This window comes from Pteropus vampyrus, unplaced genomic scaffold, assembly GCF_000151845.1.
Source record: "Pteropus vampyrus isolate Shadow unplaced genomic scaffold, Pvam_2.0 Scaffold24, whole genome shotgun sequence".
Taxonomy (NCBI): domain Eukaryota; kingdom Metazoa; phylum Chordata; class Mammalia; order Chiroptera; family Pteropodidae; genus Pteropus; species Pteropus vampyrus.
In genome coordinates this window covers 3,966,350-3,980,640 of record NW_011888805.1, presented here as the reverse complement: position 1 = coordinate 3,980,640, position 14,291 = coordinate 3,966,350, and the positions used below count along the sequence as shown (strand labels likewise).

At 37.7% G+C, this 14,291-nt stretch overlaps 1 protein-coding gene across 1 annotated transcript in view; it reads left to right on the top strand.

Annotated features, from left to right (window-relative positions):
- Positions 1-11,438, top strand: part of UTRN (utrophin) — a 472,032-nt gene extending 460,594 nt beyond the window's left edge. Inside the window, exons 72-74 of the mRNA XM_023528331.1 lie at positions 1,230-1,322; positions 5,267-5,289; positions 9,445-11,438. Coding sequence (XP_023384099.1) covers positions 1,230-1,322; positions 5,267-5,289; positions 9,445-9,453 — 125 coding nt within the window. The 3' untranslated portion in view covers positions 9,454-11,438. The remainder of the gene's footprint in view (positions 1-1,229; positions 1,323-5,266; positions 5,290-9,444) is intronic.
- The last annotated feature ends 2,853 nt before the right edge of the window (positions 11,439-14,291 follow it).

The window sequence follows — 14,291 nt, the reverse complement described above, 5'->3', positions numbered from 1 at the left end:
ATCCTTTGTCTGTCCTAACCTCTGAATGTGATTATTCCAGCCTGAATCTGATTCTCGAATCAACGGTGTCTCCCCCTGGGCTTCGCCTCAGCGATCTGCACTGAACCACTCTCTCGATCAGGACCCCGGCCCCCAATTCCACCAAGCAGGTCAGTGTCCCCCAGACTTGGCTCTTCCCCTGACTCTGCTCTGGGCTTTGCCATTTGTTTTTCATTTTAAATAGCATTCTTACACATGGATGCCTTAAGGCACAAAGGGGTTTGTTTTCTATTTGCTCTCAGATGAGTACAGAGCCATTGTAACAATAACGAAAAAGCAAACATTTAGTACAATAGCTATCGTACAGTTATGGACTGAATTTTGGGGAAAGATGGAAAAGTGCTCTCTCCTTTAGAGATGAACAACAATTTAAGTTCTTCTTTACCTCAGGAATGATTCAGTATTCAGAAAGAACCCAGTATTCTTTCTCCATCCTAGTCCCTGTAGACATTGCCTAGTTTCTGCCCCCATCCGAAGCAGAGGTCCCACCTAGCGTGTCACGGATTGCAAAGGGGACCTGTCACTGCTGCGTAGAAGAACTCTGTCAACCAGGCCTTCTGGAATGACATTTCATTATTTATAACACTGCAAATAAAAAACAGTTCAGTCTGGTTTTAAGAAGTTCTAAAATTCTGCTAAGGACTGCATACTTTAACCAAATTAACTCGTTATGGAATATCTTTTGCTACGTTAAGCAGGAGAAAACCTAAAATATTAATATTATTTAAAATTTTTTAAACAAGAGAATTATTTTGCTGTTGATTATAGGATAAAAACCATGAAAATATAAAGCCTCTTATACCTCTAGTTTTGTGACAGCATAAACAAGCCTATGCTGAAGTCTTCAAAATGAAAGAGGGAAGGAAAAAGAAGTTGGTAGAATATTTTTCTCACTTGAAAAAATACTTGCAATGCAAAATAATGAAATTACAACTAATCAATTGAAATAATATGACTATATTATTTATTTTTTACTCATGAATTTTCCCCTACCACATCCAGTATGTTTTATTTGTCTATTACCAAAATTTAATACAAAAATTATTTTCCTCTAAAACTGTACTTTTCTGTGAGAACTATTTTCACATTGGTATTTGGAGGCCAGAACTAGTATTTTCCCTTGAAGATGGTTTTACTGGAAGGCTGGACATGAGTTTCAGAATGTCTGTTCTCTCTATCTGCTGTCCCAGCGGCAGAGGACCTGCTGGCCCCTCCTCATGACACCAGCACGGACCTCACAGAGGTTATGGAGCAGATCAACAGTTCCTTTCCACCTTGCTGCCGTGAGTATGAATGGCCCTGATACCACTGCTATACCTTTTCCTTCCATTTCTTTTCCCAATTTGGAGCCCTTTGTTTTCTTAGGTAAGATAACAAAAACCAATGTTAGAAACAGGATCAAATATTATTTGAAATAAATCAAACAGTCTATATGTTGACAAAGCAAATGAGACTCAACCCAGATACCATCACCTCCCTAGGGAGCAGTGATGATGCAATCTTGCTCTCTGAGATTTTCAGTATGCCTTATGAGTGATAACATGAAGGCAATAAAATGAGTCTGGTTTTAAGAAGAAATTATCCTCTTCAATGCAAGCTTATAGTAAGAAATATGTATTACTTCCAAAAAGAGCTTTTGGTGGCATGTCAAACAAGGCATGAAAATCGCCTTTTCTAATATGGTTTCCTCTTCAGACATTGATCTCTGTTGTCATCAGATTCAGGTACAGAAAGGGATTATTTTCAGGTTTTCCTCTTTTTTTTTTTTTTTTTTTTCTTCTGGTTTCTTTTCTTGTGGAAAAAAAAAAAAAGTCACTATATTAAGACCAAACCATTTAAGGCATCACAGATTATAACCCTGCGAATTTTCCATATGAACGAGTAAGAGCCAGGAAATAACCAAATAAAAAACAGGTCAGTTCCCAGAGGAAATTATTAGTGATTCTTATTTATCGATTTAATTCAAAACATTTTGTCTTCAGCATCTTTCCACCTTGCAGTTTCTGCTGAGCTCGCACGAAAAGCACTTCTGCTGTCTCACACACACACACAGTTGACTTATACATGCAGACGTACTACTTAATGCCGTGATTGTATTTCAAATAATCTTCTAAAGAAATATGAATATATTATGTATAATTTTTAGGTGATTCCTCTCAAATTGATTTTTAAACCTGGACGGTCACTAAACTAAAATTTAAATACATATATAGACTATCATATATATCATATCGATGTGTAGTATACATATAAAGTGCCTCTCATCTTACCCTTTTCCACCCTCTTCAGAAAATACCATTCTAACAGCAGAAAAAGACATTATCAGGAGTGTAAATAAGATATATCGACTTCATTAAAAAAATACCCTTCAATTTAGGATACTTTTCAGTTTCCAAAATGCCATCCTTAGCAGAAAGTGGAACCCACTATTTGAAATATATTGTTCTTCTGAATTTTTGGAAATCTTTGCCTAAGGTCAGATTATAGTTTCCATAAGCACATTAATATATTTAGTTATTATTTGTAATTCTACTTCTCAAAGTTTGCTGAATCATATTTAGTATACGTCAGCCCCACACTCATCCCAACAAAAAAGCATGTGTCATTATGTGTGCACATGTGCGAGTGATGAGCATTATTATGTTTTTTGAAGAGCTCATATATATCCCATGTAAGAAATGATAGTATATTTTAGAATTCTTTGAAATTGAGGTTTTATTGTTTCTGGTTTCTGCTATTAGTTTGGATTTAGTTGGCTCTTCTTGGTATTTATATTCATATGTTGCTTTTGATAATATAAAAATCTCCAAAGTAGCGATCACTTTCCATAAAAATAAAAGCTTAATTGACTTATCTATAAAATCAGTACGTATTTTTTAAATTATGCCTAAAGTTATTAACCTTTTAAAAATTAATACAGAATGAAAATGAGCCCCTGACATAGACTTGGTGTCCAGTACATATTTCTGAATTGAATGGATGATTATGTTTTCCTACTGGGAAGGTTTAGTTGTTAGCAGTTCCCCCAGACAGTACTCAGAAGGTTCTATAGGATTCATTTGCTTTGTTGCCCCTTTTAAGTTGCTCAGCTAGCAAATATTTTAATAAGCCTTCAAATGCCCAGAGCTTACTGACCACCTTTGGAGAATTTTTCTAAGCAAATCGGCTTGGCACTCTCCCAATGCCAACCCAATCCCTTGAGCCCCTATAACTAATGAAGACTTTAAAATTGTTTGTCACCAGCATGCAATAAATTGATCTGCATGTTAATCTTGACTTTTGATCCTTTGTGGATTAAAAATTAGCATGGTCACAAGTGATTTTCTACTCCTGGCAGTCTTGGAATTAAAATAAAACTGCATTCATAAACCCTAATTGCATGAATTGCCTATTTAAACATGGATTATTTGTTTTTACAATGTGTCTATATTGTTGCACATCACACTTTAGAATTTCTCCGACTTGAATTAATATCCCAGTTGATCCTGATAGCATCCTTGAATTATGGCCTTTTAAATTCTTCTCTTAATTATTTACATTGAATTTCAGAGTAAAGAGGCAGGTACTTCCATCTCTTCCTGGCAAGGAGTTAATGAAGGAAATTGTTGCCTATTAACCAGTGTACATACTAAAATTTCTACTGACATCTGTAACTATTTTTTTCAGTGTAAAATTTTTGTCAGTTTTTTTCATTTATGTCATCTAAATATATGGAATACTAGTAGTAAACCAAACATTTTTGCCAATAGACAAACAAATGCTTTTAAAATTATTTTTATTATCCGCAGGCATATTTTTCACTGTGAATTTCCTGTTTTTTAAACTTGAGTAATAGTCATCAAAAACTCAAACTCTACTGAAATTCAATGATTTCCTGATTTCTTTTAAAAATACATTTAGTTTTGTGATGTGTTCAGAGGAGTGCCCATAACCTTTTATTTGATAAAAAAGCTGTAGGGTTAGAAATATTGATTTGGAGTAAAATGGATTCAATTTCTGTATGGGTTTGGCTATTTGCTACTTAGAAGAGAAGCGTAGGTAACTCTGCCTGTGTTGTAAGTCTCCCTTGGGCATAGCTCACGCAGTGAGGTCCACTCTTTTTCTTCGTGATGTAACTTACAGGAAGTGACTACTCTGGTGTTAGCCTGATTCTTCCCCCAGCTACTACTGGAGCTCACTCTTTCCCTCTAGGCATCAGAGAAAGGTCACTCTTCTCTCTTAATCTTTTTTTCTCACAAAGCTCCTGGCATCCACTATGTGGTCACAGATACCTTTTGTTTTTTCCTAAGCACAGAAATATGAGAGGGACGGAGTTTAGCATACTAAATGATTAGGGTCAATTCTTACTTGACTCAGAACAGATGTTACCGTTATTGGAAGGGTGGAGCCTCCCCTCCCGTCTAGGGTTGAGTAAAAGAAGATAATTATAAGATTTCCCTTTATTGAAAGCCAGAGATGAGAAAACAGAGGCTTCAGAGAGAAATTTTGCTAGTGGCTGTCCTTCCAGGCCTACCAGGGCAGCTGCACTGTCCTGTGCCTTCTGTTACCAGGAAAGAATTGAGCTGTAAATTAGATGCAAATCAAATGCAAAAGCACATTAGCTACCTTATCCTAACTTCTCTGAGGGTCTTACCTGGAGCCATCTAAGGCACAATGATTAGCCCAAATTCCTAGATTGCCACACTGCCAAAGATTAGGTCAGTCCTTTCCTTGATGCAAGCCAGTCACACCATCTTTTTAGCCTTTGGAGCATGGGTGAGCCAAGGATGGCGGAAATGAAAGACTCGTGAGCCTACATTTCCCTAATGACTTCTTGGTCAGAATATGTACTATTCAGCAAAACATTCAGAATTTTTTTTTTCCTGATACATAAACTAAGTACACAGCAAGATCTCAATTGGAAGTGAGAAGTTTTACAAAACTAAATATCCACCGAATGCTTTGTGTGTACTTATCTTAAGACAGCCAGAATATGTTTTGTGTATTTTTCTGGAAGTTTTGTATTTTAAAGCACTCAGGATATGAGAAACTAGGAAAACTAACCCTTGTTAAAGCATCTAGCAAAAACAAATAAACGAACAAACAACAACAACAACAACAAAACCTGTTTCTTATTAGCATCCATTTAACCTGCTGGGAATGGCACACTTTTGCATGCCTTAGGGGGCGATCCAGCCCAGCAACAGTACCACCACCTTCAATTGATTTCTCTTGTTTTCTCTTTCAGCAAATCTTCCCAGCAGGCCACAGGTAAGATTTGTTAACAAAAATCCCAAAATTAATTGAAAGAGAACTTTATTCATATATGATTTGCAAACCAGGGACATAGCCCTTGGTATGAACCGAAAACATGTTCTGAGGTGAGAGGAGGAGAACAGGGTTTATTTTAAAAGCCCTAAGTTATCAAAGATATGGGTTGCTAGGGCCAACAAGACCACAAACTTTATCATTCGTTTTTGGATCGGTGGGGGCAGCTAGACTTTCAGTGGTCTGCTGGCTCAGTGGTCAAGCAAGTTGGAACTGTGAGATGAGAACAGAAGGTAGCAAACGGTTAGGCATTTTTTCAACATCTTAGTTCTGGTTCAGGCTTGTAGAACAAAAGCTTTTGAGTCACTTATCAACAAATCCAGCAGCACAGAGCGACTGTTCATTCTGCAGGCAGTTTCCTAGTCCAGGGAGCAGGGTCGTGCTCTGTAAGCAGCTTCCGAGTTCTAACTGCAAAAATCCAAATGTTGGGCCACAAATTATGATATTAAAGTTCCTGTAAGTCTTCAGGTTGATTGGCTCAGGTGTTGTGGATCACAACCTAGAGGAAGCAGATTAACTGCTGTCGATTTTAGTGCTGCTTTATTCCCCATGTAAATGAGTAAACTTGCTTGGCATTTAATGTTGATTGATTGTGTAGGACAGTTTGATTCTGTTCTGTCAGTCTGAGGAGGGGAAACCTCCCCCCAAGCCAGTTCTTCCAGATGCCCAAAACACGGAGCACTTGATCCTTTGTGTTCTAACAGCTTTTTAACAGCCTCATATGTATTATGTAAAGTTAGCCTGGATAGATTTGGCTGGCCACTGTTCTCCCAGATAGCTGCTTCAGGCAGCTATCACAGAACATTGACTTAAAAACAGTAACTGGAGTGGTACACAAGGTGCTTTTGTTACTCTGAGAGGGAAAACGTCTTGATTTTTCATTTAAAACCTTGTTGAGGACTGTTGGAAACCACAGCTTTATGCCTTTCCTTATGGGATACTCTTAATAATAATGAGCCACAAGACCATAGATCTTGGAGAACATTTTCTCCCATGAAGTTGTTTATTCATCTTTTTTGAAACATTGAACCTTCTGATTGTGTTATTGTGTTACTGGCAAGAGGAGTTGTGATCTTAATGAGAAGCACAGACAGTTCATCTTTGGTAACCAGAGGGAAGGCAAGGGAACATAAAATAGTTAAATGGATTAGGTATAAGAGCTCATGAGAAAGAAAGACCTCTTGTGATTGCTTCTGTTGTCTTAGTGAATCAGAAGCGGAGGCTTCAGCAAAGAGTGAGGAATGGGAGGGGGTGTCGTAGGTGTGAGGAGAGACTGGAGGATGTGCCATGGCTGCTTAGAAATAGGGAGAGCACACAGACCCTGGAATAGAGTGTGACTGACTGCCAGCATTAAAGGCCACTGATTAAGATGCCTTTTCATGAATTTAACATGAGGCCAGTCTGTGGAACTATGTGTTGCTCTCTAGCCACATTCAAGTTCGTGAGCACAGACATCAGAGTAGGCTGAGAATTGCAGTTAACCGAAGTTAAAAGTTGTGGTTTGGCCAGGAGAGTACAACAATTCAAGGGACGAATCAAAGGACTGATTATAATAATGATTGAACCAGGCATTGAACTTGGTAGGGAGAGAAATGAGAACACCTTTAGGCGTGGGAGACAGAAAAATAGTGGGAGAACCCATGCATTGTATCAGAGGATAGATCAAGTAGGGTCCCAGTGGGAGTGAGTTGGAAAGGTAGAGGTGGTTGTCAGCAGGTGAGATGATTAAAATGTCAGAGGGATTGCAGGTGTCGATAGTAGTCCATATTTGAGACTTTGAGTGAGTGGCTGAGAAGGGTAGAAGACAAGTTGATTGGAGGAGACTATCTCAAGGAACCAAGAGGCCAGAGTGTTAGAAGGATCATCTATGTAAGTGTTGAAATCATTGTTTTAAAAACAACTTTAAACTTGGTGACAGTGAGCCATTTCTTCTTCAAGAAGTAAGGGAACATGATCCCAGGGGTTATAAGGTGTTATAGTTTTATGGCATGACACTCAAAACTCATCATTTTTAGGGATGAGAGACGGAAAAAATGCCCTGAAAAGCACTAGGAGAACCTAAGAAAGACTTATCCAATCTATGAGGAGGGTTATGGGGGAAACTGTCTCTTCAGTTTCCATATATTCGTTAGAGCAAGCAAGTGAAAGATCCATTCAGAGAAGAGTTTGATTTCAATGATGATGGACCATGTGGTCTAGAGGGCACAGAAGGGTTTCAAGAACCAGGGAGAGTGGGACATGGGAATAGAATAAGGGATGTGCAGATCTCTATATGGAACAGAGCACATAAGAAAGGTGACCATTTGTCTGGAGCATTTCATGGCGGCCCATTATCGTACAAGGAAAAAGAACATGATGAGATGAGTCTTGATGGTCCCAAGGTAGGGGCAAGGCTGTGAGTGACTGGGGTCAGGAAGGGCAGAGAGAATCTTTTAAATACTCAAATATTTTACAATAAAAGTGTTTACAGTTTAATGCTGAACGAGATTTTAGAGACCTCCTACTACTACTTTGTTTTTAGATTTTAAGAAATTGAGTTTAAAAAGAGTTTAAATGTTCTTGGTTTATACAGCTCTTCAGTGGATGGAGCAGATAATTTCACTCATTCCTGGAGGCCCGTTTTCCTCCTTCCTTCCCTTTCCCTACATTCCTCCAACCCCCGCCCCCGTCAGCATTTGTCTCCTCTTCCCCTTATTTTCCATACCTTGGAAATTCATGAGAAGTGTACATTTTCATCTGGGTAGTTGTGCTGATATTTACATTTTGTAGACTTAAATTTTTAGAATTCTGGCACCTAAAATGAGAATTACTGTGCTCCTATTCGTAGATATTTATTTAACCATAAATAGACAAGTATCATAAAATACATAGAAATAATGAAAAAAATTATTTTAGCCTTTATCTCAACACGAATCAGTACCAAAGTTGTAGTCAAATGTAACAACATGTTCCTTTTCTCGATAGAATTAACGTCTCGCCTTCTCTGTCCCCAAAGTACTTGGAACTCACTGTGGTTGGCACCTACCCCATATTGGAGTTGAATGAGAGTGATTGTTGAGGTGTCTTTAACAGCTACTTCACCCTGAGGGCCTCACCTTAGCACCTAGGAGCCCAGCACATCCCAGCGGGCACACCATCCGTGTCTGCTGAAATTTTGCTCCCTCTAACATGACAGTGAAAAATTCAAAATATATAAGCAAGTTTCTGAAGAATCCAAATTTTAATAATAATGGAGAAAAGCTCTAGACAAGAGTCAAGATGAGTTTGTTGCTTCTGGCATAGCTGGGAGGAGAAGAGGCCTCATGGGCAGCTTTATCAGACACTCTGCTAGGACCATAGTTCCAGAGGTGAGCAGGGCTTCACCTCAAAGTTCTCCGTAAAATAAGGGGCAGGTAGAGGAGTGCCTTTTCTGCAAGTCCATGAAAGGCCTCTTGCGGTTTAGGAGTCATGGCCCTAGTTTTTAAGATGATTTAAAAAAACAATTCCAATTGGAAAATACTTTTAAAAGACCAGCTATGAGACCTTCCCTTCAAAAGATTGATGCCACTCCCCTGAGTGCAACCCAGATTTATGTCCTCTCTTGCCTGTGTATATTGGCTCTGAGCCTTCAGTGGGCACCAGTGCACTCTGTAGGATTGTGATCTCTGTCTTGCATTCCTCTTGTCTGGACCCCCATTTGGGCCTTGACCAGTTGGAATTTTCAAGGGCACCCCCCTCTGCATAAGCCCACAGTGCCCCAGGAAGAGATGGGATGCTTGCACCAGCCTAGTTCACTTGAGTTGGTACCTCCAGTTAGAAAAAGCCAAGTCCTCTCAAGTTTTAACTTGATTTCCAGCCCGGGCAAGAGAAAAGCCTTCCATACTTCCTTGGTATCAGCTGTAGTGATAAAGAACAGACTAGGTGACTTCAAGATGAGAGGAAAGGACCTTGTCCCAGGGAACAAAAGTCAAGTAAAGGTTCCCCCTTAAACACAGCAAAACAGGATTTAACTAGTTCTGAAAGAAGCACTTTTATTTCCTTGAAGAGTTGACAGGTCTCTGCTACCTGCAATGGTTTATGTAAATGTTGTTCTGACAGCACTATTTTCCCTTCCCCCAGGCAATGTGAAGTATTCATCTAGCCAACCAACATTTCCTGACTTACAATGTTGCCCTTTCCAGCAAATGCCAATTCTAAGCTCCATTTAATCAGAAGCTCCATGGCTCCTTGAAACATGCTGTTGAACGCTGTTGTGTTCTGCTGAAGGAGTGAAACACTGACTATCCAAAGAGAAGAGGATATTTTGTTTTTGTAATAATCATATAGTATTGTTTTCTTCTTCCCTTTCTATGCAACTGTAAATTAATGAACAGAGCGGTATTTGGAAATGGTAATACATTTGTCACTGATTTGTATGCTGTATCCAGCGTTGGGAAAGTGGGTGGGGCTTTCTAATACGATACCTTCTTTTTAATGACCATGACAAAAATTGCAGGAGAATTAGAAGACAATTTTACATTTTACATTCCTTCATATTAACCATTGTATCATACCTTCATTTATTTCTTCAGCTCCTTTACCATTATGCTTTGGTTATTTATAATTCATCAGCCATATGACCAAATAGAGTTCCTATATTTGTTTTCACGATCTGGCCAAATGAATAAGTTCATATATTTCAGTCAATTATATGATATGTGTATGGATTAGGATTATCTCTGTGTGTGCAGTTGAACTTTATTTGACACCTACATTTAATTCTTTAGTGACCACGTGGATAACCACCATAAAAATCCTATGGGCCTATCTGGCACTTCTATTGGGATTTTTTTTCCCCTATATTTTATTTCCCTGCTCTATATAAGTAGATCTTGACTTCTTTATTTATTTCATGTCCCAATTTATGTGCCAGAAGATACTTAAAGCAGGATTATAATAATCTGAAAGATCATTTTACCAAAGGTTGCCTATTTAAGCATATTTTCATTTTGGCACAGATACGCAGGTTCCCATGTCTTGATTTTCATCACTAAATACACAGCAGAATTTTGCCTAATTGTAATCCAGGACACATTGTCGTCTTTGGTTCCCTCTGAAGAGAATTTTATTGTTGTTTATGTATATTTAAGCCCTTTATAATTCTTGAAACTCTGTTATTTTCTTTCTGAAAGAAGACACAAATTTAATGCATGTCTCATTTTACCGTTTGAGTGAATGAACAGATGTTTTATTACTCTTCATGTGATCCATACATTTGGGAAGGATGTTTATCAAAAGCCTATGTCACTGCTTCTGCAGAAAAATGAAATTAATGCTTAGATGGTACCCTGCCTATACTTTGAGTGCATTCGATTAGGCATTTGGTTCAGCTTCTGGTTTAGCATTTAATCGATTCAGTTTGAACGTGTTATATAATTACCAAATGTAGAGAAACCAAAAAAAAAAAGTTAAAGTAATGTGTTTTAATTCAAGCGTATGTGCTTTTAAAACATCAGGATATTTTAACTTTGGGTTCTCTTTAACCTGGATCTGACCAGAAGGAGGCTTAAAGTTAGAAATTCCTATTCTTTTAGAATAGGTTGGGTGGGTTGGGGGGAGGGGCAAGGGTCTCTATTTGCAGCAGAGATATTTTGAGAAGAAGAAAATTGTTTTATACAAGAGGAAAGCCATGACCACCTTTCTACCTCAGATCCATCTTCATCCATCGTGTTGGAAATAGCTTTATGCCACTACAGTCTGCAAAATCTAGAGCTTTTATCAGGCCACATCATACCCAAGAAAAGTACCTATTTAAAAAAAAAAAAATTTTCCTGAACTCTGAACTACAAGTTGTAGATTTGGTGTCTTTGTCCTTACTTTGAAAAGTTATGTATTAATTTTTTTCTGCCTGTAATTGTGTGCAACATGTCCTCTATCTGCTATTAAGGAAAAGCTGCATAAAACACTACATTGTAACCTAAGTAATAATAAATAAAAAGAAATATATTGCAGTAACAACAAGGGGGAACAAGTATGTAGTTCTTTTAAAATGTGCGGTAAAGAACTAATCATAGACTATCATCTGGTTACATGTTGTATTTTTCATCCTGAATAAAAGTAATTTTAACATACGATGACTTTGGCATTCTTCAGCTGTGTTCACTTATAGAATCTGAGCTTTGAATGTACATTTATTAAAATAAAACATAAAGAGCCTGTATCCTGATAAATCTACATATTTTCCTGCAATTTCTCTCATATGCACTAATACATTCTCTCTTGTGTGCTTTCTCTCTCTCTCTTTTGTGTTCCTCTCTTCTCTCTCATATGTATAACTCGATTTCTTTTACAAATGGAAGGCTTTATTGATAGGGAAAAATGGTGTTGGATGTTGAAAATGTACATGAAGCCTACTATTGAGCTTTTGTTTTTATAACTTAGGTGTTATTGATATTTTAGCAATTACTACTTCAAATCCACGTTTAGACTCATGCTTTTAAGTAACGTGTTTTTTATATGTGTACTGGATTTTAACCAACCCGGGGGTAAGTGTAATCCACCACTGAAGCTATCCTATAGGAAGTAGTGCTGAGAAACGTGTTACTTGATTCTAAAGATAAAAGCCTTCTATAAAACAGAAAAATCCCAAAACATATAATTTGTTAAAGAAAACGGATAGATTCTAATGAACATACATTTTAAACATCCTGTTCTGCCTCAAAGTAATAGTCACATCAAGCATCCCTAAAAAATTAATTGTTGGTGTCTAACTCCTGTAGAGTAAGTAGTTGAAAATGGAAGTGAGGACAAATGTAAACTTTGGTTTTTGTATTAAGTCTTCAGCTTGTTACTTCTCTCTATCATTGAGATTATATACATATTTGTAAAAAATGAAGTTTGTTCTTAGATATCTCCCTCCACCTCTGCCATTGAGCTGTTTCAGTAGACCAGATTTTTCAAAGGCCTTTCTTAATTCTTTAGTTGGGAATTTAATGAAAATACACAACACACCACTAACACCACACTACCTAACACTGTAAGTAGAGCTTAAAACTTCATTGACAGGCAATATCGCTTATGGTTTTCTGAGGTTAATTAAGTGGCAAGAGTGAGCCTGTGATGGAGGTCAAGAGCCAGTCACAATCACCTTATGGTTACTACCTGTGGTGTTAGTGATCCATTACCACAATGATACAACATATTAGCCATAAAACTTCAATAATAAGTATTTAGCTCATGGGATATAAGGTTCACCGGATCTGAGCAGGACTTCTATATCCCTTTTGGACTTGCTCACATGTCAGGGGTTGACCAGCTCTCGAGTGATGTGGGATGGTTAGTCTGGGATGACCGTGACAATTCAGCTGAGTTCTTTCATTCACCGCCAAGCTGACTGGGTATGTTCTCATGTAATGGCCAGAGTGTGGGTGTGCAAATGGAGGGCTTTGCTAAGAAATGGCATACCATCACTTCTGAATTCTGTTGGTCAAAGCAAATTTCAAGACCAGGTATGGGAAATAGATCCCACTTCTTTTGTGAGAGAAACTGAAGAGCCACAGGACATAGCGTATAGCTACAGAGAGGGGCCATCAAGTTTCCTCATATACACTTGAGGTGGGCAAAGCAGAGGACTTTGGCCAAAATATTAAAGCACCCATTTCCTTGGGCATCATGGTCATTGCCCCAGTGGAATGAGAAGGAAGGAACCTTTTCAAAAGACCATCTTTTAAAACAAAGGTCAAGAAGATCAGCCCCTTCAACACAGGCTAATAATCCAATTTCAAAATGAAACATAGGTGGGGAAAACTTAGCATGTGCCCAAAATCCTACAAAAAGACTTCAGGGCTGATAATAGAAAAAATAAAAACAGAGAAGAAACGGGAAAACAGAGGAGAAATGGAATAAAGCAAATATAATGGCTCAGAAGAAATTTGTTCAAAATTGTCAATTGTTAGCTGGAAGAACACAATATAGAGGAGGTTCTTCACTTCGACCAAGTGAAGGTACATGTGACATTGTGCCCCTGCCAAGTATTTATTTAGAAACATGCAGTTTATTTGCACTTTGTATAAACTTATCAACCAGGTACTAATCTCTCATTTTGAAGACATTCCAATTGGTGACATAATTTTAATAGAATGTTTACAGCGTGTGCTTTGGTTCAGATATTCTTTTATAGACAGCTTATTTTTTGTTACTGTTTTGAATTTTGTATGTGAGTAATTAGGAAAAGTTAATTGACAGTTTGCCCTCAGCCTAGCTCTGTCTTCAGTCCAAAAAGCACAAATGTTAAATTTGTAATTAAATGAGAAGAGTTCCCAAGCTGCCATGGGATGCAATTACAATTAGTTCCTGATACTACTTTTTAGACCACTTTTCATAAGTTTTAAAATATTGATTTGATTCAAAAATTTCATAAGTATTAAAATATTAATTTTTTATTAAAATCAATTATTTTTTTTCTTTTAATTTAGATAAAGTGACATTATACATCTACTGGAAAGTATCGAGCCATTCCAATGTAAATCTAACCTGAGCGAGCCTATCAAAATCTAGAATAGTCTCATTCATTATACTCTGAATCTCATGAGCTGTGTGTTTACTCCATGGGAAACTGGGCAACTGCTGCCCATGATGTCTGCAAGAACAGTCTTAAAAGCTCACCCCTGCCCCACACTCTTCTGTTTCCTGTTCTCTCCCCACTTTTACTTGTACCAAGCAGGTTCATATTGTCAATGATGTTAATATGAGATGCTGCTTAGCACAAAACAAAATGCATGCCAGACACCATATCTCCCAAATGTCAGTGATGAATTAATAAAATTAAAAAGGAATCTTATGCTTAACTGGATGATGTTAAACATGGGTCAAAATTTTGCCTTGACTTAAACCGTAGTGGCTATAGCTGCATGGGAAACAAGATACTCAAGTGTCTGGGATGTGCAAGGCACCACTGGTTGCCAAAAACAGTGAGAGAACAAATCCTC